Source organism: Sceloporus undulatus, chromosome 2, assembly GCF_019175285.1.
Source record: "Sceloporus undulatus isolate JIND9_A2432 ecotype Alabama chromosome 2, SceUnd_v1.1, whole genome shotgun sequence".
In the NCBI taxonomy this organism is placed as follows: domain Eukaryota; kingdom Metazoa; phylum Chordata; class Lepidosauria; order Squamata; family Phrynosomatidae; genus Sceloporus; species Sceloporus undulatus.
In genome coordinates, this window is record NC_056523.1 from 268,319,277 (window position 1) to 268,343,048 (window position 23,772).

Below are 23,772 nucleotides of genomic sequence, written 5' to 3' on the forward strand. Positions count from 1 at the left end.
AAATTTATTTACAAATTACCTCAAACATACTCATTCTTTCCATAATCCATAAACCATAAACTGTTAATCTTTCTTCCCCATCATGTTCTAGTTTCTTGAATTAACTTGCACACTTTCTCATCCAGTATGCTTTATTTCAAAGTTACAATGCCACAATAGCATTAATGTTTTTTTAAAAAAATCATACTACAAATTAAGAAAAACTGAGAAAAAATGTCAATGACTACATCCAATTTCCACCTCCCAGTCTCACTCTCTCTCTTTTTCTCTCTGCCATGCACACAGAAATCAATGTCAAGAAGTTGCTGTGTACTTATTTTACCAGCCGTTGGATGATTTGATGTGAACATTTGCTCCCATACCAATCAGCTGTTCAACTTGGCTCAAGAAACCTCTTCCAGAAGCTACCATTAAAGTTGTTGCACTTGTGTCACTGTGTCGGTAATCAACTACAATAAGGGGATGGGGGAACACAGTTTAGCGTGTGTGTTTCTTAGAAAATTGTCCAGATTATTTTGACTACTTTCCACTTAAAATATTATCTTATTTTCACTGGGCTTTAAATGACATTTTAGATGGAATTGAATCAAGGAATCAGGAACAGAAGAAACAAGATAGACTGAAAAAAGGGGAGGAAGAAGAAGTGAGGAGGAGAAAGAGAGGAAGTAGCAGAAGAAATTTAAATACACTTTAAATTTAAAATTGAAGGAAAAAAAGAGAAGGGGAAATTAAAAAGAGAGCAGAAAATAACAGACATTTTCAATGAGCTTATTATTCTTATTACTCTGCTTGCAATCCCATGTACACTTACCAAACACTTACTTCTAAATAAATATGCACAGAATATCTGAACTAACATAAACATGCTTTTAACAAACACTCTAAACGTCCTGTGATTCATGAAGTCATAGTGCTATTTTAACTTTCCAGAACAACCAAGCACTGCAAAAATATTCTTTAACAGATCTAGAAATCTCAATGTTCAAGAAATTACCTAGCTGTTCTCAGTCAAATTACACTGGAATTTATAGTGTAGAGATTTAGGTGTACAGTTCAGTTACTAGCATGAACTTACCACTGACATTTTCAGTTAAAATAAGGTGGAAGACCTGTGCAAAGGCATCAATGTCTTTATGCAGCCAGATATCAGAAAGACAAGCATCCATTTCTTTAATCAACCAAGGTTCAAGACAATTGACATCTTTTTCAGCCTATGAATAAGAATACATTTTAAATTACAAATCGCCTTCTAAATCTGAAAGCTATCAAAGAACAACATACTCTTTTAAGCTGTTCCCTAGTATTTCAAAGTTTCAAAACTTAATGACACTTTCCACACTATATCATTATACATGAAATCCTGAAACTATGAAGTCAAAACTAATCCAGCAAAATAAACAGTACACTGCTACCTCGTGTTACGAAATTAATTCGTTCCGCCATTCCTTTCGTAACCCGAAAATTTCGTAACCCGAAAAGGCTTTCCGTTAGCACTGGAAAGCCTATAGCTGCACTTTGCAGCATTTGAATTTCGCGCCGAAATGAATTTCGTAACCCGAAAAATATTTCGTAACCCGAAACAGTTTTTTCCAATCCAACTTTTTCGTATCCCGGAAATTTCGTAACCCGATCATTTCGTATCCCGAGGCACCAGTGTAAGACCCCTTATATCAGGGGTCGGCAACCTACGGCCCGCGAGCCGGATCCGGCCCGCCGAGGCCTTTCTACCGGCCCCCGCGCAGTCCTGCCGCCGATTGCCGCCAATTCCGCGCCGCTCCGGGCACCATTTTATTTTTCAAAATGGCGGCCGAAGTCTCGCGTGACCTTTCCCAGGACGGGAAAGGTCACGCGAGACTTTGCCGCCATTTTAAAAACCAAAATGGCAGCGGAGGAGGAAGAGGAGGGCCGCGCGGCCTGGCGTGGAGGAGGCAAAGGTTGAAGGCCGGCGCGGCCCTCCCTGCCTCCCCACGGGGCTCCGCGCGGCCCTCCCCCGCCTCCCCGTGGGGCTCTGCACGGCCCCGCGCAGCCCTCCCTGCCTCCCTGTGGGGCTCTGCGGGGTCCCGTGGGGCCCTCCCCGCCTCCCTGCGGGGCCTTCCTCGCCTCCCTGCGGGGCTCTGCGTGGCCCCACGGGGCCTTCCCCGCCTCCCCGTGGGGCTCCGCGCTGCCCACCTCTTCCTCTGTCTCCTCCGTCCTGCGGCGCATGGAGGAGGGGGAGGAGAAGAAAGAAGAGGAGGAAGAGGAGGAAGAGGAGGGAAGAAGAGCAGGAGGAGGCAGCAGGAGGAGGAAGAGGAGATGGGGGCAGCAGGAGGAGGAAGAGGAAGGAGGAAGAGGAGATGGGGCAGCAGGAGGAGGAAGAAGAGGGAGGAAGAGCAGGAGGAGGAAGAGGAGATGGGGGCAGCAGGAGGAGGAAGAGGAGGGAGGAAGAGCAGGAGGAGGAAGAGGAGATGGGGGCAGCAGGAGGAGGAAGAGGAGAAGGTGGTGAGTGGCCAGAGACCACATGGGTTTTTTGTTGTTTTATTTTGCATTCTTTTTTAATTGCTAACAAGTCTCCCTGCTTTGACAATGATAATGTGATGATGATGATGATGATGATGATGATGATGATATAAGACAGCCTGAGAGGCATGGAGGCACTGTTTCTGAAGCCAAGAGAGTGTCACCTTCCAAAGTGTGTTTTGTGTGCTTTTAATGCTAACAAGTCTCCCTTGCTTTGACAATGATAGTGTGGTGATGATGAGTCAGCTTGAGAAGCATGCAACTACTGTTTCAGAAGCTGAGAGAGTGTGACCTTGCAAAGTGTCTTTTGTGTGCTTTTAATGCTAACAAGTCTCCCTTGCTTTGACAGTGATAGTGTGGTGATGATGATGATGTTGATGATGATGATAATGATATGAGTCAGCTTGAGAGGCATGCACGCATTGTTTCTGAAGCCAAGAGAGTGTGACTTTCCAAAGTGCCTTTTCTGTGTGTTTTTGGTTCTTTAATGGTGATATTGATATCAGAAAGCCTCTGAGGCAAGGCCAATGTAAGTTGCTGTGATTTTTACAAACTCATGCGCAGTGAAGAAAAAACAAAGTCCCTTGACCAAGTACACACTTCTGAGAAGTACACTTGGTCCAAGAACGGTGAAACCACCTTGACATGTTCAATATGCATAGCCATGTTAAACCCAAGGGGTTTGATTATGGAATAAGCCTCTGAAATATGCAAGAGGCCATGTTAAGTAAAGCCATGTGAAATGCACAACTGTGCTGTTGTGTGTGTTTTGGAATGCAGGTTGGGGGTGTTTGCCCAGAAAGGGACCGAGGAGGAGAGGGCAGGCACACGCCTCCTCCTCCTTGCAGGGCTTCGGTGGAGACTCCGCCCCAGAGGGTGGCTCCGCCCCAGAGGGTGGCTCCACTCCCCGGCTTCGCCCCCCCGACTTGTCTGAGGGACACCAACCCGGCCCCCGGCTCCAAAAGGTTGCCTACCCCTGCCTTATATGCTATACTGCTATCTGTGATTTTGTTTACCTACACTAAACTGAGGTCTGAAAATAATGAAAGCGGGGGAGTGGGGTGGTATTTTGTTTTTGTGTGACTATCTTTTTTCCCTGCTGCAAATTTTTTTTTCTGATGACAAAAAAGGAGGTGGGAGGGAATCCCAGATTTGGGCAGCAGCTTGATGCTATGTGATCATATTGGTAAGTGTTGTTGTTGGGTCACAAGCATGCTCAGGTACACAGGCACTGAAGCTCATGCATGTGTGAGAATGCGTGTATGAGTAATTATTGGGTGGGGGGAAGGGGAGTGAAGGGGGTGCGCTGGCAGGGGGAGGAAGAACTATGCTGAGAGGAGTGCTGTGCTCCACAGGATGGGCATAGGATTGAGGGAAATTGAGGGGGGAGTCAAATTTCATTGAGGGGGAGGCAGGAGACTGCCTGGCAGAAACCAGAAACCTAAGACATAGATGTGGAGATGCTAAAGGCAGGTGCAAGGGAAGAAAGAGGAGCCTCTTACCTATCCCTTCAAGCCAGCTTCTTCCTGAAGGGAGATGTACAGGAAGGACATGGCCACCGGCAATGAGGTACAAAGTGCACCGCCTTCTCTTTCTATCCATGTTGTTCATCTCATTTAAAAAACATGGAATGAAATGGAACGTATCCCCCTGTTGATAAGTTAGTCTTACTGTGTTGGGAGAGCCATACATGCAGTGGAACCTTTTGTTGTTGCTTTAAATTTCTATTCTAAGTAGTAGCCCCACTTCCAAATTTAAAGCAGGTTTTATAATATCAAAATAAAAGAATGTGTGTTAAATAAATATTAAAACTCTGAACTAGCTCTTGTTTTTTGTGGGGTTTTTGGGCTATGTGGCCATGTTCTAGAAGAGTTTCTTCCTGATGTTTTGCCAGCATCTTCTCTAAAGATGCCAGCCACAGATGCTGGAGAAACGTCAGGAAGAAACTCTTCTAGAACATGGCCACATAGCCCGAAAAACCCATAAAAAACTATGGATGCCAGCCACGAGAGCCTTTGACTGGCTCCTGTTTGTTTTGAAGTATAGTTAAGACATTTGCTGTAAATGGGTGAAATTATATAAACATAAAATAGGCAGAAGTTGAAGTCATGGCAAGTATAATGTGTCATTTAAGAGTGCCACAGTAGTTCATACTGTTATATTTCACAACATGACCTAGCAATTTCAAATACTGGAGCATACCAACTGACTGAAAACTGTGTCACCACCGTCATCCAACAAATCATATTCTTCAGCTACATTTGGAACTGCTCTCTGTCGTTGCAGTTCTGGCTTGCTGTTGTCTTGTGCAGAATACCATTCAGTCAAAGTTGTCTGTTGTTTCTCCTCTAGATAACACATTTTATTTTTTACAGAAAAAAGACAGAATTAAAATGGAAATCTTACTAGAATTTCTCAATATTATTTTAAAAATTGCCACATCTGAATTATTATTATCAATTAAACATTTATATCTATCCAATAATATATATTATTAAAATAAATTATTAAAATACAATGATATCAACAGAAGAACCTCTTTTCTAGCATCTTAAATACAGGCACCAACCTCGCTGTTTCTCCTTTTTGTATTTGATCATTTCTTTATTTGTATAGCCTGTGCTTCTCAGTAGATCCTCCAGAAACATCTCTTTTACTTCAAAAGGTCTCCCTGGTACTGAAAAAGTAAGGGGTTAAATAGAATTCATTACGTATTCTATATTATCATTACACTTAAAATTGCAACAAATATACATGTGCTTGTAGGAAAGGCAGAATAGTTAGCAAAATTTCCAGTGTCTTTTTTTAAGTTGTGATTTTTAAGTTCCTATTTTTTAGAGGAGCAAGTATTGTTCATTCTAGGTGAACTGAAATTGGTAAGCCAATTTGGTTCAGCAAGAGCCAGCTCAGAAGAGTGGACCTTAAGGAATTTTCATGTTGACAATGAAATGAACACAAAAAGTATATTTAAATCCAAAAAGTAACTAGATACCCTATCTTCCTGTGCATGTTTTCAAAGTGGTCAAGCTTAGCAAGTAAAATCTGAATGCTTACATTTCTGCTAAAATCCATGTCATTGGTAGCAATTTTCCCTTCAATAGTTCAATAGATTTTTTGCACCGCAGCATTAAATTTTCATAGTCTAAAATATGGGAGCTCATTCTATGCAATTTGCTCAGCTTCAACTAACAGACAACTGCATTTCTACACATTTTCAAATAAATCTGTTCTCCTGAAAGAGTGGGCCAAGGAAGGTGTATGTGGGACCTACTATGTAGCAATTAGAAAAGACAACCATGGAGTGGCAAAAGTAAGTACAGTGGTACCCCGGGTTACGAAATTAATTCGTTCCGCCGCCGCTTTCGTAACCCGGAATACTTCGCAAGCCGAAAAACCCATTGGCGCTAATGGGGAAAAGCCGCGATTTCGTGTGAAATAGCGCCGAAAAGCACCAAAAAATTTTTCGTAACCCGAAAAAACCTTCGTAACCCGGAACAGTTTTTTTAATTGGATTTTTTTCGTAACCCGGAAATTTCGTAAGGCGGCGCATTCGTATCCCGGGGTACCACTGTATCTGAACAGGCACAAACTTTAGCAGGAAGAGAGATGAACCTTAAACAAAATATCTAGATGAGATATGGGGAAACCAAAACTTTATTGTGATCCAACTATACTGAGAATACAGTGGGCCCTTTGAATGTGCTAGGGTTTGGTTACAGATATCAGTGTGTTTACTAAAATCCATGGTTCCTCAAGTCCCAATTACATACAATGGGTTTAGTAAAATATCATGTCCCTTATATAACACGGCAAAATCAATGTTTGCTTTTTGGATATTTTTTAAAAACACAGTCCAACCCCATATCCATGGGATTAGTAAGTGCAGTTTCATTTATCCACATCTGGGGAAAAAGGTCTATCTAGGCATTTGGAGATCATCCAGCGCAACTCTATGGTCAACTTCTACCAAAGGTTGACCGCAGAGTCTCGCTGGAAAAGCTCCAGATAGAGAGATCACCACAACTCTAAGGTGAATTTATGGTAAAAACTGGGTGTTCACCATGATCCACAGTAAGTCTGGGAACACATCCCCCACAGATAGAGGGGTTGGACTGTATTTTCAAGTAAGAAAGTGCTGTTAGCCCACATTATTTAAATGATGATTTAAGAACTGTGCAACTAGTATATGCATGCAGACAGGGCTTTAGACTTCATACTTGTGTTTCTGAAACTTCATCGTACAGTACTATATCAAGAACAGTTTCAAAAGAAGAGAGGTTACATAATAATTTGTTACTTGACACAAGGCTGCATTTCAAGGGAATAAGACTACAGTGGTACCCCGGGATACGAATTGATCGCGTTACGAAATTTCCGGGATACGAAAAAGTTAGATTGGAAAAAACTGTTCCGGGATACGATGTTTTTTTCGGGTTACGAAATTTTTTTCGGCACGAAATTCAAACGCAAAGCGCGGCTAGCGGCTTTCCAGCGCTAAAAAAAGCCTTTTCGGGTTGCGAAATTACTCGGGTTACGAACGGAGCGGCGGAACGAATTAATTTCGTAACCCGAGGTAGCACTGTAAATCCCAAGAGTTACATGTCCATGCTTGAAAAGCACTCTTAAGAATAAAGATTGAATCCTGTTATTTAAAAAGTTACTCATTCAAACCCAATTTCATTCAGTATAATGGAGTACAGCACTTCTTCATCTATAACAATTTGAAGTGAAATTTGAATTGAGAGTTTGCATCTCAAAGAATACATACAGACGTCAAGCTACCATTTCACTCACACACATATGCCATGCAGACAGAAAAATGAAATACAAAAACTTGTAGCAATGTTTTTAACAGTAGCTCAGACATTGTTACCTCTAATATTTGGCACAGATCATTGTGTGTCAATTGTACAAGCATTTACCACCAGGTTTGGCATGAACTACACCAAAGTGAGAAAAAATATATTGTTAAATTTAGTAGCCTGACTCCTATTATCTTATAATCATAGGGCCCATACAGACAGGCCAAAATAAAGCTGCTTCGGGTCACTTTGGAGTTGTGTTATTTAAATGATGCATGCACTTTAAGAGGCCAGAAGCCACGTCAAAGCCATGCTTCAGTCCTAAGGAGTGGAGTGCAGTTTTGGTGCAGCTTCTGGCCTCTTAGGATGCATGCATCATTTAAACAGCATACTGTACCTCCAAAGTGACCCGAAGCAGCTTTATTTTGGCCTGTCTGTATGGGCTCATAGAATCATAGCTGGAAGAAACCACAAGAGCCAACCAGTCTAACCCTCTACTATGCAAGGGCTCACAATCAAAGCACCCCCAACAAATGGCCATTCAGCCTCTGTTTAAAGATCTCCAAAGGAGGAGACTCCACCACACTCCGAGGGAGTGTGTCTCACTGCCAAACCACTCTTACTGTCAGGAAGTTATTCCTAATGTTTAGGTGGAATCTCTTTTCCTGTAGCTTGCATCCATTGTTCCATGACTATTCTCTGGAGCTGCAGAAAATAAGCTTGCTCCATCCTCAATATGACACCCCTTCAAATACTTAAACAGGGCTATGATATCACCTCTTAACTGTCTCTTCTCCAGGTTAAACATAACCAGATCCCTAAGTCTCTCTTCATAAGGCATGGTTTCCAGACTCTTCACCATTTTGGTCACCCTCCTCTGGACTGCTGCTGGTTGCCCCAGCTTGTCAACATTCTTTTTGAATTGTGATCATGCATTATCATACAATAATCATATATTATTGCACTTACTATATATCACTGGGCAGCCTCCAAAATATCTGACAAAGAGATTCACATCCAGAGCAGCACTAGAGAGGATCAGTTTCAAAGACGAGTGTTTCTGCAATGTGTCTCTCAACTTCGTTAATAAGAAGTCACTGAACCGATCCCTCTCATGGACTTCATCCTGCAACATAAGCAGGCCAAGCCTCTTTGTATCAAAACTTGATCGCAGTGACATGTGATACAGTGCTACTCCTCCATTTTACAAATGTAACATTTCACTAAAGCTGGACTTTGCTGATTATAACTGTATTATTTCTTGCCAACATGTAAGTACAGAATTTGCATGATTTTCATCCCAAAGTTTTAACTTAAAAAAAAAAGAACTATTGTGATAGCCATATCTCAACATTTTCAAAGCTTAAGGTTATAAGATTTTAACCTATATCAAATTTTACTCATTCATGCCTCCATTAACACACCTGAGTATTTTCTCATTCCCTTGGAAATACATTGTCTCCCCCCCCCCCCCCCGTGATAAAGGTATACAGTTTCATCACTTCAGCAAATATGATGTAGCATCATTACATACATGCCTATGATTTCTTTTGTTTCTTTGTTTGGAATAGTAAAGTGGGGATGAGAAACCTTTTAACCTCAAAATGTTTTGGACAATAACTCCTATTAGCCTGTACCACTAGCCAAGCTGACTACAGTCGCCATATCTGTCATTCTACAGCTAATTAATAGCTAATACTTCTTTATCAGTTAACTATTGGAAAATCAATGACGGCAAATGCGAAACAATCAAGTTATTTTAGTCTTTACTGGCAATTCAGCATGATGTTCTCATGCAGTATTAAGCCCAAGTCAATGCAACATTTCATTTCCCACAACTGCCTCCAGAGGTATTACTTTTAAATCTTTATTTGCAATAGTAAATGAGACTCCTTCAATTTTGATGTTTATTTTAATGAAACATTCCATGTATGTATTCAAAATACAAAGAAATTCATTTCTAGTCCCAGTTCACATGATTTTTGCTACAATTGTCACATCTTCCTCTCCATTGCTAAAATGCTTTTACAGATTAACATACTGTCTTTCCTGACGACCCACATAAGCTGAAGAGACCACGTAAACCATGTATTTTCTCTCCATGCAGTCTTTAAGCCAAATATGATGTCACAGCTCATCTACAAATACTTCTGGGACTCAAATTCTGGTCATGTTTTAAAACATGAGAATTGGATGCTTTGTTTAAGAGCAAAACCAAGCAGAATCTGAATAACATGGTATGTTTGGTTAAAAGTCAATTTGGTCACAATTTTAGAATGATCTGGAACAATGTTAATTAGGAGATGGCAAATTTAGTAATCAGTCTTATCATGCTAGGTTACAAAAATTGGTCAGAATGTTTATTTCCAGAAAGAGAAGCAGCTTATTTGATTTTCAGATCTACTGTACGTAATTTTTTTTTAAAATCCAGTCACAGTTTTATTTGAGGTATATATGTCTACCATAAGCCAGCATGGTTTGTGCATTGGACTAGGACTTTGGAGAGCAGGGTTTGATTCCCTACCCAGCCAGAGAAACTCATTGGATAACCTGGGGCAAGTCATACACTCTCAGCCCAGAAAACACCATGATAGGGTCTGCCATTGGTTGAAAACTTGAAGGCACAACATCTACTATAGACAGCTTTTTGCTCGCCTGGGATAAATACATGTAAACACAAGTCCATAAAAAATATGGATCCAACTATACGGTTTATATGCTTAACAAACCATTAATTATATTGTTTGTTAACACATGAATGATGTTTAAACTAAAACTGAGAACAAATACAACTTAGGTTTTACAGCTTCAAAGATAGGAAGTTACTTTCATGATAAATAAATGGTCAAACTTACCACAATAACATGTGTTACAGTTGATAGTGCACTATCTCCAGCCATTAGTGTACGAAGTAATACGCCATTGGTGCAAAATGTTAGAAGTGTCTTTGGAGAAACCCTGTTAAAAATGACAAAGTCCTTTAAGAACTTAAGACTGCAAAAGCAATGAGCACACCTTATGAAAATTAAGTATTGGAAGTGGCTGCACTTTATCACAATTACAGTACCAGTATATCACTTCATAATTGATGGCCAGATAACTCACTGTGTTTGACCAGCAACTCTGATTGACATTTTTTTAGCACAGGATTGCAGACAACCTATTTTGGAAAAAATAATCCCACATCCCACCTTCCAGACAAAGACATACTTTGTGTATTGTCCTGGTCTGAAACATATTCATAAGACTGAAGACCTACCATTTCATACTACTCTACATACAAGTCAGACAAAACAGCTCTACAGACTGACTTCTGGAAACTTTCCTCCCAGCCTTAGCTCTAAAACAGGGATTGGCAAACTGTGACCTCAAGGTATTGGATTACAACTGCCAGTATTCCATACTGTTGGCCATGCTGACTAAGGCTAATGAGAGTTACAGTCAACAATATTTTGAAGGGTACATTTTGCCCACCCCTAATCTGTGAAATCTAAGGCTAGAAAAGTCTCACACTCCAGCTTTCCCAATGCCATGATAGGTTAGGAGCTCCGAATGAAGGGAAAGGGGGGGGGGGAGTCATACTCCCAGCCTTCCCAATGCAATCCGCAATCTGGCAAGAAAGGCTTTTATTTCTTTCAAATAGTGAAATAAGTGTCACAAATGTAATTTTAATCCTTAAAAATTAATTGAAGCTATCAATAGTATAGACACCATTCAAAATGTTACAAAAACAATAGACAAGGGAGGAGGGATGAAACACACCATCAGCATTAAAACAGTTCTTATAAAGATTTTTTGAAAGGACCAGGCAAAAAGACTTTCACTTGGCTCTGGAAAAATAAAAGATGTGTATCAGGCAAGCCGCACTGTTTGGAGCATTCCAAATCTGATCCTTTTGTGAGTTACCACCCAATCCATCTTGAAAACAGTCAGAGAATAACATTAACACTAGGAAATATGGACAGATAGCTGTCCATTTAGCAAATTCAAACAAAAACCCACCAAACACTGATACCTTTATTGGCCAACCAAAATGCACAATATACCTGTTGCAACAAGTATACTTGTGCAACATGTATATTGTGCATTTCGGTTGGCCAACAAAAGTATCACTGTTTGGTGGATTAACACTGAAGCACATTCATTTGGGAATATGTGATGCCACTAGAATTACACTGGGCAAAGCTATGTAGCAACAGCAGTTCAGCCATACACACACACCTGGCTCCTTCCATAACTTCTGGGAATAAGAGTAAGGCAAAGATACAAGCCCAAGACATAAATGTGCAATGTACAAGAGATAAGTGGTGGGAGATTTCCATGTAGTTTTTAATCTACAAAAATGTTACAACTACTATTTCATTATTAGTTCACAATTTTAATTTTTTAAAAGAGACATCTAAAATATTTTCTATCCAAGAATACAGGGGAAACTAGCAAGACCTGCTTTCCAGTCGGATCTGATAACCGATAGTCTGCCCTATCTTCTCTCTTCTTTCAGCAGCAACCCTTTCAGCGACAGCAATTGCAGCCAAACGCCTTGGCTGAGTGCAAAATATGCGACATGGTATTCCATTTTTGTAACAGTCATCAAGTAGAAACTGAGGAATCTGAATATAAACATGTTGTGTTAATTGTGAAAAATCCAGAATAATCTGCACATTCAGTTTGCCACAAGCAACTCAGACTGGTAAAGACAAGATGCAAAGCCTATTACATTTTAATTTGAGTATCCCTTATCCAATATTCCAAAATGCGAAATACTCCAAAATCCAAAATTGTCCACATGAGTTAGTGACACCTTTGCTTTTTGATGGTTCAATGCACACAAACATTTTTCATGTACAAAATTATTTAAAATATTATGTATAAAATTACCTTCTGACTATGTGTATATGAAACAAATGAATTTCATGTTTAGATTTGGATCTCATCTCCAAGATCTCACATTATGCAAATTCAATGGTCCTGTGTTTTTCTTAATTCCAGTTAATTTTGCTGAAGGCCCCTGAAGAAGGCCTTTTCTCATTCAAGCCAAAACATGTTGGGCTTTTTAAACAAATAAATTTTGACCATCTCACAGAATGTGGAGCTTGTCTCCTTACCATTTTCTAAAACATGGAGTGTACATCTAATTTCTTCACTAAAACTTTATTCCAGGTCAGTTCACAATACAACATTTTTAATAAAATTATAACTAGCCTAGATGAATAAAGATTTTCACCTAACATATGGAAGCTAAAACATAAAACATTATTATAAAACCGCTGTGATCGCAGGAATGGCGGTATATAAATAAAATTTCAATCAATCAATCAATATGTACATAAAAATGGACATCTTCTCAAGCCATCCAGTTAGCACATATACGAATCTAAAATCATCAACTTCCCAAACTGGATTTGGACTTTCTATAGCTTCCTTCTTGCTAAATAAACAAGTTACGTTAATAAAAATTATATTCTTGCCTCAAGAAGAAGAGCCCTCCCTCCGTCCCAAGTGTCATCATCAGACCTGGGAGGGAGTGAAAAAGTAAGGCCCAATTCCATCAGGTCTAACTGTGAATTTCTGTAACTCACGTTGCTTTCTTTTATTTTATTGTATTTTATTTATTTTTTGTATTTTATTTTATTGTATTCTCAAAATTTTTATTGCTGTAACCCGCCCGGATTCCTTGTGATTTGGCGAGCTATAAATAAATTGTTTTAATTATTATTACATTAAGAAGCTAAATCAGCATAATCTATGCATTCTAACACAAAGGATAGTGACATTTCAGCAATATATCTTATGCACAGAGAACTTAAAATTTAGGAAAAATATAGCATTCTCTTTTAAATGTAAAATAATTAGCTGAAGAATCACACACACAGAGTCCACAATGGATTGATGCTGCTGCAATGCTAAACTACACTTTAACATGTACAATCCTCCTCCTTCTTTCTCTTCCAGTGTAGCCACAAAGGGATTGTTAAGTATTTCCTTCCATCTGAAACTGCAGTTTCATCTAGACTGGGTACACTGGACATTTTAAAACTGATCAGAAACCAAGCCTAGATCATGGCTTACCATAGCAAATCAGTTTAATAGCCAGTTTGTTCCAAATTGGACAGATCTCTGGAAAACAATGTAGAGTAGCAGGAAACAATGCCATTTCCCTATACAGTACTATTTTCTCCTTTCAGTATTTTCTCTTCAGTTGATCACAATGGAATTAATTAAGCGTATCAGGTAGAGAATAAGCATACTCACTCATCCTGTCTGAAATACTGGTACTGAGGAAATAAAGTTTTGGAACCTGCAGGCCCATGGTATCCATAGGCGTAACACAGAATGCCTTGTAATGAACATACAGAGCTACCAGGAGATTAATGACCTCTCTGCCACAGCAGAGAGACCTATAACCACAAACTTCACACTAGCACTGAAGAAAATCCACTGGTCCTTCCCAGGAGATTAGGACTACTTCTAAGAATCAAAGAAGAAATTAAATTACCAAACTCCATTTCCAATAGTAGAAAAAATACCAGTATTGTATTTGGCACAGATAGAGAGAGAGAGAGAGAGAGAGAGAGAGAGAGAGAGATAGATAGATAGATTCAATTTCTTAAATACTTCCACTTTAATTTTTGAAGGAATGCATACCTGAGTAGTTTTTCCTGATCCAGTTTCCCCCACAATTAAAACAACTTTATTTTCTTTAATGATTCTAACAATTTCATCTTGTTTTTCATAAACTGGCAGACTTTGGCGAAATGAATCAAATTCTGACTCTCCACGTTTCACTGGAATTTGAGGGATGCCATTGTTAAGTCGGCCACTTGTTTTACTCATTTCTCTGTTCTCTAAAGGGGAAAAATTATTCCAAACTGAGTATTAGTTAATCTTATTTTATAAACAAAACATTTTAGAAAGAATATTGTCTTTCAAATGGTTAGCAAAGGGCAGAAATGCTTTGGCTGTATTAAAGAGCAAAATTTTATATCCCTTTAGTTAGTCCTTATTTTTTGTCTGTGTTAAATTCCTACAATATCATTTCCAAGATACAATACTACCACTTAGTATTAAAAAGTATGGACTTGGACCCAGACACTCCATGAGTGTTCTGGCTGAGGAATGCCTGCATCCACACAAGAGAAGCCAGAACTTCCTTAAATTATCCTCTCTTTACACTGCCAAAACCTGATTCCAGAAGACTGAAAGACCATTTGTTGTTAGCTGCCCTTGAGTCAACCCCCAATTCATGGTGACTGTCTTTGAGAGATCTCCAAGACTCCTTAACCTCCACTGCTCTGCTTAGGTCCTGCAAATTCAGTGGCCTCCCTGATTGAGTCTAGACATCAGGGGTGGGGTCCTCCTCTCTTTCTACTATCTTCTGCCTTTTCTAGCAATATTGTCTTTTCTACTGAGTCAAGCCTTCTCATGATATGACCATAGTACAATAGCCACAGTTTCATCATCTTGATTTCCAGGTAGAGTTCAGACTTGATTTTTTCAAGGTCCCCTTTGTCTGTCTTTTTGCCCATCCACAGTATGCTTAGCAATCTTCTCCAGCACATTTCAAATGAATTGATTTTCTTCCTATCTGCTTTCTTTACTGTCCAGCTCTCATATCCGTACTTGGTGATGTGTACAGTAAAATCAGCTGCTGGAGGAAAAGTGAATTAACAAAACCAGAAGCCTCCTATTCTACTTCCATGGGACAGACCACATCTCCTTCTATGAAAAAAGGGCCACTCAAAATCCAAGCTGTGGAGTTTGTAATATAAGCACTGTACTGGTTTGCAATTCTTAAAGTTAAAAAGCAATTCATGATTTTGCACATTTAGGTGTTTCCCAGATTAAGTTATTAGCTGTCAAGGAGGAAAGCACTTGTTCTCTCCAAAATCCATTTTCTAAAAATAAATTTCAGTAAGGTAGTGCCAGTTATTTGGCTCTCTTGCAACAGTAGAAGAATATAATTAATTCATCAGCCTGGGATGGTATCCATCACATTACTAAGAATCCTATGCCATTGTAATAGTGGCATTCTATAGACCTCCAATGTTTTCTAAGGATGGCTCCTGGCAACAAATTATTCCTTGCACAATATACCATTATATCAATCATCAAAAAATAATCAGCTTACCAGCTTCAACAGCAAAAACATTTCCTCTCTCTGTCTTTGGGAGAAGCTCTGTACGCTCTTTATTGGTGACAGGAAAGCGCTGTACTAGGCTCCTAATAGCATGTTTTGTGTTTGGAATCAAATTACATGTCATGACTGCATGCGCCAACTCTGATCCATCTTTTTTCTTCACTGTTAGGTATCGGTTTGCTCCTTTCCTGCAAAATTATGGTATTTAATATTTATCAACAAGGCTTAGACTTTATTCTGCTTCAAAATGTTACAACAGAGAAAGAACTCCCAAGGTTATGAAATCTGCTATTTTAAGATTATGCTTTTATAATACAGGCACAAGTTAACAAATGGCCAAAGCAGATGGCCCAGAAGGAGCAGCCTCTGGCTGCTCCGGCCCCATCAAGCTGAGACCATGGCAACCACATGGCCCACTTCTGGATTGGGCTGCCGCTGCAATCCAAAACAAGCACCAGCAGGAGCTGGTTTAATCCACTCCTTTTGGGACCAGCTCTTGCCCCATAAGCATGGCCTCGGAGCAGCTTCTGGCTACTTGGGAAGTCTGCGTCCTCTGAACACCATGCCCTCGAAGCAACCAAAAGCCACTTATTATTATTATTATTATTATTATTATTATTAAACTTTATTTCTATAGCGCTGTAATTATACACAGCGCTGTACAAAGTTGGTAAAATTAATTCTTTTGGCCTGTCTGTTTCAGGCCAAAGTCTCAGAAAGGATGGTTCAGATAGGTAGCCATGCAAAAATTAGGATCTTGCATAAATTCAATGAAGTATCAATGTCTTTTACCATGTATTTCATTACTACATTTAAAAAAAATCTTAAATGTTTTACTTTCAAATATGTTGGGCCTTGTTTTCTGTAGCTATGTTTCACATCTCAGATCTAACATAAATGAGTACTAGCTAAGCCAGAGTTTGAAGTGGGATATATGTAAGATTCATTTAATTAATAAGTGTTATGGTGGAAAAATTTATCCTTATGTTTGTTGTTGTTAACCATGCTCAAATCGACCCAAACTCATTGCGACCCTGTGGATGAGACATGTCCACTATCCCTCCACTGCTCTACTCAGGCCCTACAAAACAGACCTGTGTTCTCTGTATCAGAGGCAATAACTTATGAAGGCCCCCATTTCTAAGTGAAAATAACTAGAATTGCATATTTCTTTGTACTTTCTGCACATTTTTTAAAATGGCTAGCAATATCACCACATACAAATTGCTCTCATTCAGAACGATGTTTCTAAACTATCACTAACTTTACAAATGCAGAAACCTGAATTTTTTAAAAAGGGCAACTAAGGATTTAAGTATGTCCTACTGAAACTGACAGATCGCCATATACTATATTTTATGATTACAGGATACATTTAAAACTGAGCTGTCTGAATTAATTTTACTCTGATAGCTTACATTCTTCAGCAAACCTCTACAGATAATTAAGAGTGGGCTAAGGAGAATCACGTAAGACTACAATTGAACAAAAAACTCAAAGACAAATATCTTCATCTCTTTCCCCACACCAACCACTATTCAAATTTTAACCTATGGGTTAACTTTTCAGAATAAAAATAAACAAACACCCTCTCAAACAAATCTGGCCAAGAAAACCCATGATAGGTTTGGCTTAGGGTCATCATAAGTGTGACTTGAAGGCACAGAACAACAAAATGTTATGTTTATCCACACAAGAATTATAACATGAGCCAATTAATTTGTACTGAGAAAAAATATCCAACCAATTTTACTCCTGCATAGTTATTACTGGATGACAGGTTTAAGCACATTAACCACACCAAGAACTGTTTTCTGAAAAACCATTAAAGCTGAAAAGGCAGGACAATCGCAGCTATAAACTAACAGCATCCAATTCCTACTTCGGGTCTCTTTTAAGTTTTATAATGCAAATGATTGAAGCATATTACTGCAGCAATGGATATGCACGGCAAAGCAGAAGCTGTAGTCCAAATTTGGACACAATATACGGGCACCTGAAAATAATGCAACCTCTCAATTAACATATAGAGAACTACTGAAATACGGGCACGCGTGGCTGCTCAGGAGGGAATCATTAGCATCAAAATACTACAAGTGTGTGGATGTGAAAATTACTCCAGAAAATTATTTCTAAATGGCACATTTAACTCATGTAAATGAAAACAGCATTGTTTCACAAGACACTGACTTACCCCTTACTTTTAGAAATCAGACCAAGAGATTGACTCAATCGGTGAATGAATGCTCTTTCAGTACTTGTCAAGGATGAAGGAAATTCCATTTCTGATGGGGAAAAACACAGGAGAAATATTTAACTTCAGATTCCACTATATGAAAAAGGGGCAAACGTTTCTTAAGGAAAGTAAACCAAGGCAAGAGACACATCTTTATTTACTTCAAAGTTCACTGAATGTGCAGCACTACACTATGTTTTCTTCAAGAAATACAGTGTGCCCACGTTATACGCGGGTGCACCTTATGCAGCTTCCAGCATATGCTGGAAGCCGTGCCAGAAGAAATGGTGCCACATGTCAGAAAGAGTAATGGTGTGCTGCTGCAAGCCCCATTGGCTTTAATGGGGTTTGAGCTTATGTGGAATTTCCCTTACGCGGGGGGGGTGTGTGTGTCTGGAACAGTAGAGGAAGACACTACTGTATGATTAGAAATAAACCAAAGGAAGAACTTTATACAATGCTTAGTCTAAAACCATTAGCTATATGTATTAGTTATAAGAACTGCCACAAGATGTGGCAATTATGTGACTTCAAACAGAATCAGATAAATTGTGTATTTGTTGATGAATAGCTATGAGTCATGCCAGTGAAGCAGAACTTCTTTGTTTAGGTATGCTCAGTATCCAACAGGAAACAAATTAGGAGGGCCAATCATGACTACCATACCTTCTGTTGGATCTTTCTAATGTGAACTTTAACCTAATTAGGTAAGGCAAATATGTTCCTGTCAATGGGCCTTGTTTTATGCATGCTTGAGTGCATATATGTTACCTGCATAATCTAGGAAAGAACTTTGCACACCCAAGATCCCAGGTTCAGTTTCTAATACAATCTGTCAAACCAGTGCTGATAATATGCAGGAGTAGCTGTGCTGGCCATTTAGTAAATGGTACCTCCCCATACCATCTTACCTAAGGACAGAAACAACAACATGCAGACATCTTACTAACATCTCTAATTTTTCTCCTGTTTGGTATGTAACATATTGTCTGATGAAGAAGCCTGTGGAGCTTCAAAAGCTTGCAACAAGTATACTGTGCATTTCGGTTGGCCAATAGAGGTATCACTTTTTGGGGGGATTTTTGTTTGAAATTCACATAACGTCATATAAGACCCCTTGTTGTCCAACACCCTATTCAGCTGTGGAAGTCAATATGTAAAGGTAAAGGTAGTCCCTTGACATGAATGTCTAGTCATAACCGACTGTAGAGGATGATACTCATCTCCGCTTCTAAGAAGAGCCAGTGTTGTCCGCAGACTGCTCTGGTCATCATGTGGCCAGCATGACTGCAACAAACCAGTATGGCCAGCACTAAATTAAACATCCTAAAATGGTCTTTAAAAAGCTGATAAAATGCCATAATGCAGCTGTCATGTAGCTGGAAACTATAAGTGTTCTGCTTCCATGAGAACCAGGCCCAAATGCTCCAAAATGTTTGGAGGGCCACCATAATCAGATCTGGTACATCTGGATACACTTATGAACTAAACCAGCATAATGACCGTAGTGTGTGCATACTTGCGCTTTCAAGTTACCTGTTGAATTGGATTTCATAGGGCAAGAAATACTCAGAAGTGGTTTGCCATTGCCTTTCTCTGAAATAAAGCCCACAGAACTTAGCGCGTTTACAGTGTGTAGGCCCTACTATGACTATCATACTTGTGTTTTAAAAAGACTGGGGTGGGGGATGAGGAATCTAAAATGCACTTGTGATGTAAAAGTGGATCCCAGGGAAGTTTGCTCTCAAGCCAATGGTCTGAGCCAAAGTGACCTAGCTTCCTAGGTAAGATGATGGATGCTTGCTTATGGCCGAAACCTAAGTGTCTTAATTTGAGTAGACTCGCTTGATCAATGAAAACTTGGTAAGTTATCCCTTAGTTAAGTTCCATGGGTTCAACAGACCTCTAGTTGGGCATAATAACTGGACTTAGGCCCATACCTGGGAGGAATAAGTCTATGTTGTTTGCCTTCAAGTTGTTTATGACTTACTGCAATCCTACATTAACCTATCACAGGATTTTCCTGGCAAGGTTTTTCTGTAAAAATAATGGCGTCACACCCCACTTTTAAGTGCTGCGGCTTCATCCTATGGAATCCTGGGATCTGTAGTTTAACAAGATCCTTTGCCTTCTCTGCCAAACCATGCTGCTGCCTCACCAAACTACAAATCCCAGGAGTCTGTAGGATGGAACCATGGCAGTTAAAGTGCTGCCAAACTGCATTATTTCTACAGAAGAAAACCCTGCGATAGGCTCACCTTAGGGTCACCATAAGTCAGAAATGACTTAAAGCCAAACAATAAGAGTTTAATACAGTATGTTTTAAATGTGAATGTGTTTAACTTTTCCAAAATTGTTCCATTGTTTTTTAATTTTATGTTTACATTTTTAAACGCTTTGTTTTGTTTTTAACTTGTACTTTTTATACTGGGAGAAAGGTGGGATATTATTATTATTATTATTATTATTCCCACCATGTAAAGGCAGCCTTAGAGGCCATGGGTCCTACACCTTCCCCGGCCACATACAAGCGCCAATATTTGTCTTATGTTACAACGCTCTCTTCTCTGGAAACAGGCGTCACCTGTCCAGGGTGGCCAAAGTCCTCTCTTGCATTTCAACCTTCTGTCCAACAGGGAATCCAAAACATCTTCCATTTTGAGCATGGCAAAGAAACACGGATTTACAATTCCATGGTCCAAAACACGCTGCAGAAATAATTCCACCTGAGGCCACTTTCTCTGCCCTGGCTCAACAGCACGGAATCCTGGGAACTGTAGTTTTGTGAGACGTTTAGCCTTTTCTTTCAGAGCTCTGGTGCCACAATAAACTAGAGTTTCCAGGGTTCGCTAGCACTGAGCCAGGGCAGTTGGAGCAGTGTGGAACTGGATTATTTCTGCAGTGCGTTTTGGACCTATGAGTGTTTTTAGCTTTGAGCATGGCAAAGAAGCATGGACTTATATTTCTGTGAGTGTTTTTAGGTTTTATTTGACCATCTCCAATTTGAGCAAAGCAAAGCAGCATGGATTTACATTTCTATGACCATTTTTAACTTTTATTGGTTATGTCCTCTATTTTCCAGGAACGCTAAGCCTTCTGATCAAGGCAAAGCAGCATGGGTTTACATTTCTACGAGTGTTTCTGAGCCTTTCCATCTGGCCATGCGCCCTCCATCCTGAGCCCAACTAAGCATTCTCTATGCGCGTCTTTGAGCGTACAGTATTTGTTTGGTTGGTGGGGAGGGGCAGCCCCACAAGGCCCACAGACCTCTCCCGCCCTTATACCTCTCTGCTCCCCATAGCGGAACCGCTCCAGGGCGATGTTGACGGCGATCTTCACTTCCTCGTCGATGCGGATGTCCTTCAGCCCCTTGGCCCGGCCACCGCCGCCCCCAAAGGAAGAGAGGGCGGACGAGGCGGAGGCCGCGGAGCCTGAGGGTCCCCCCGCGCTCGGAGGGCCGCTGGAGGCCGGCGGAGGCGGCCGCGGGGAGACGCTGCTGGGGCGCGACATCATCCCCCAAGGGCCCGAACGGCGGCTGCGCTCGAGACAAGGAGCCCCCCCTCTGAAAGCGACCGCTCCGGCTGAAGGGGCGGCCGGGACTGAGAAGGAAAGCGAAAGGAACAGGAAGGAGGGAGGGAGGGAGGGGCGTGGCCTCGGGTTGCGCGTGCTGCTGACGCGCCACGGCCTCCTGCGCGGGAAAATAGAGGCCACCAGGCACCAAAAAAAGAAGGGTAGGATGCGCATGCGCAGCAGTGTGGTAAGAGGACGCGCATGCGCAGCACGCAGGCTTAGGTCTGAAGGGGGAGTAGTGGGCTTCAAGTGTAGGAAAGCCCTTGCTGCTGCCAACTTCTTTCTTTCAGTGAGTCTCAAAGGTGCCACAAGGTCTCTCCGCATAAACTATACATTGTTGGGTTTAAGAACTCACTCCTCTATGAGTTAGAGTCAAAGATATAGCCCTGTTAGTCTGTGGAATCAGTATGCAGAGAGATCTTGTAGTACCTTTGAGACTCACTGAAAGGAGGAAGTTGGCAGGATGAGCTTTTGGAGACTTAATTCCACTTCCTCAGATGCGTTTGGTGGCGTAGAACCCAGGCACAGACATGTGTGTATGTGTGTGTGTGTGTGTGTGTATATATATATATATATATGCCATTGGTGTGTGAGGATGTATGTGGTGCTTGCCTTCAATTTCCTGCCTGTTTTGCTGCAGAACATTTCAAAACGGCGTAGGCTGCGTCCGCACTACAGAAATAATCCAGTTTGACCCTGCTTTAATGGCCATGGCTCAATGCTATGGAATTCTGGGAATTGTAGTTTGTTTGTGGCAACAGAGGATTGACACCACTTTGACGGCCATGGCTCAGTGCTGTGGAATTCTGGGAATTGTAGTGTGTGGCACCAGAGTGGATCAGGTTTGACACCACTTGAACCGTCATGGCTCAATGCTATAGATATCTGTGAATTGTAGTTTGTTGTGGATACTTCACAAACTACAATTCCCAGAATTCCATAGCATTGAGCCATGGCCGTTAAAGGAGTGTCAAAGAGAATTATTTCTGCAGTGGGGATGCAGTCTTACTTGATGAAGCCAATTGTTTTAAGATACCAAAATGAGCCAACTGCATTGAGACAACTAGTACCTTAACATGAGGGAGAGGAATCCATAGCCTTCCAAATATTGTTCAGTTCCAGCTGTTATAACCTCCGCCTGTGGGTCATGCTGGCTGGTTTTCAACAATATTTGAAGGACCTTGGGTTGCACACCCCATATAGAAAGTCCATTTTGTAATCTCTATGCCGGTCTCTTCTTTGTTGTTATGTGCCTTCAAGTCATTTCTGAAATATGGGCCCCCCAAAATCATGGGGTTTTCTTGGCAAATTTCTCCAGAGGGTTTTGCTATGGCCATCCTCTGAGGCTCAAGGCCACCCAGTGGGTTTCCATGGCCAAGCTGGGATTTGAACCCTGTTCTGCAGAGTCATAGTCCAACACTCAACTAAAATTTTGTTTAGTAGTGTTAGGGTAAATATTACTTTGTAATATGCTGTGATTTCTTCATTATGACAGACAATTTCTTTCTGTATACCAGTTGCTGGAGAATATTAGTGGGAAGGTGCTGCTATTTTACTTCCGACCTGCTTATGTGCTTCCCACAGGCTTTTGGCTGGCCACTATGAGAACAGATATTTGCTGGACTTGATAATCTTTTGACTTGATTCCACTCATCTCTTTGTGTACAGATTGAGTGTCCCTTATGCAATAGCATTAGCAATAGCATGTACATGTTTATACCGCTTATCAGTAAACTCAGCACTCTCTAAGCCCTTTACAATCTGTAAGCCAATTGCTGGGTACTCATTTTAACCAAAGATGGAAGGCTGAGTCGTCCTTGGAGCCCATGGGATTGAACTCACAATCTTGTGACTGCAGTTCCAGCATTTAACTACTGCGCCACTAGGGCTCAGCCTAAAGCAGAATTCTGAAATCCAAAATAATCCAAATTACCTTCAGGCATGTAAAACTTTGCTGTACATATCTTATGTGTATAAGGTGTTTATTAAACATAAATGAATTTTGTGTTTAGATCTGGGTCCTGTCTCCAAGACATCACACTATGTAAGTAAATGCAAATACAGGTACAGTATTCCGGAATACAGAACATTTCTGGTTTCCAGCATTTCAGATAAGGGAGATTCAACCTGTATTCTTATTCTTATCACACTATTATTATTCAGTAGGGTCCCAGGCTCCAGTCAAGTGGTTCATAGTGTTTGTTTGCAACAGAGGATAAGCAGATTTGAAAGAGATTTCTGCACTTTTGTGAACACCTCTCTTACTTTTACCTTTCATGAGGTGACATACCAGGCTTTTTGTATTGTCAAAAACAGTGGTGCAAAGGAACCATGGCTCACAGCTTCAAGATCCTGGGACTTTTTCATTAGAAAAGCCTATGGCTTCATCTGCCACCCCTCTCAAGCTGCCCCTTCTAAGTTTAACTGCAACCCACACTATAGCTGCAAAGAAATAGGCTTTTCCAAGGAAAAAAAATATTGGCCGGTTACAGACCGGCAGTTTAGTGCGTGTTCGCCACGCACTAGGGTTA

At 40.5% G+C, this 23,772-nt stretch overlaps 1 protein-coding gene across 4 annotated transcripts in view; it reads right to left on the reverse strand.

Annotated features, from left to right (window-relative positions):
* Window positions 1-21,277, reverse strand: part of YTHDC2 (YTH domain containing 2) — a 46,665-nt gene extending 25,388 nt beyond the window's left edge. For 2 of the 4 annotated variants that reach the window (XM_042449564.1, XM_042449562.1), the window contains exons 1-11: window positions 20,956-21,276; window positions 17,630-17,720; window positions 15,427-15,623; window positions 13,944-14,143; window positions 11,742-11,908; window positions 10,154-10,256; window positions 8,268-8,424; window positions 5,066-5,173; window positions 4,699-4,844; window positions 1,076-1,211; window positions 323-449 (exon numbers count right to left, since the gene is read on the reverse strand). In XM_042449564.1, the coding sequence (XP_042305498.1) occupies window positions 323-449; window positions 1,076-1,211; window positions 4,699-4,844; window positions 5,066-5,173; window positions 8,268-8,424; window positions 10,154-10,256; window positions 11,742-11,908; window positions 13,944-14,143; window positions 15,427-15,623; window positions 17,630-17,720; window positions 20,956-21,184 (1,661 nt within the window). In that variant the 5' untranslated portion in view covers window positions 21,185-21,276. Of the gene's footprint in view, window positions 1-322; window positions 450-1,075; window positions 1,212-4,698; window positions 4,845-5,065; window positions 5,174-8,267; window positions 8,425-10,153; window positions 10,257-11,741; window positions 11,909-13,943; window positions 14,144-15,426; window positions 15,624-17,629; window positions 17,721-18,442; window positions 18,462-20,955 lie in introns of those variants that run through there. The other 2 variants (XR_006101947.1, XM_042449565.1) reach the window with 2 other exon arrangements.
* Window positions 21,278-23,772: the final 2,495 nt, after the last annotated feature.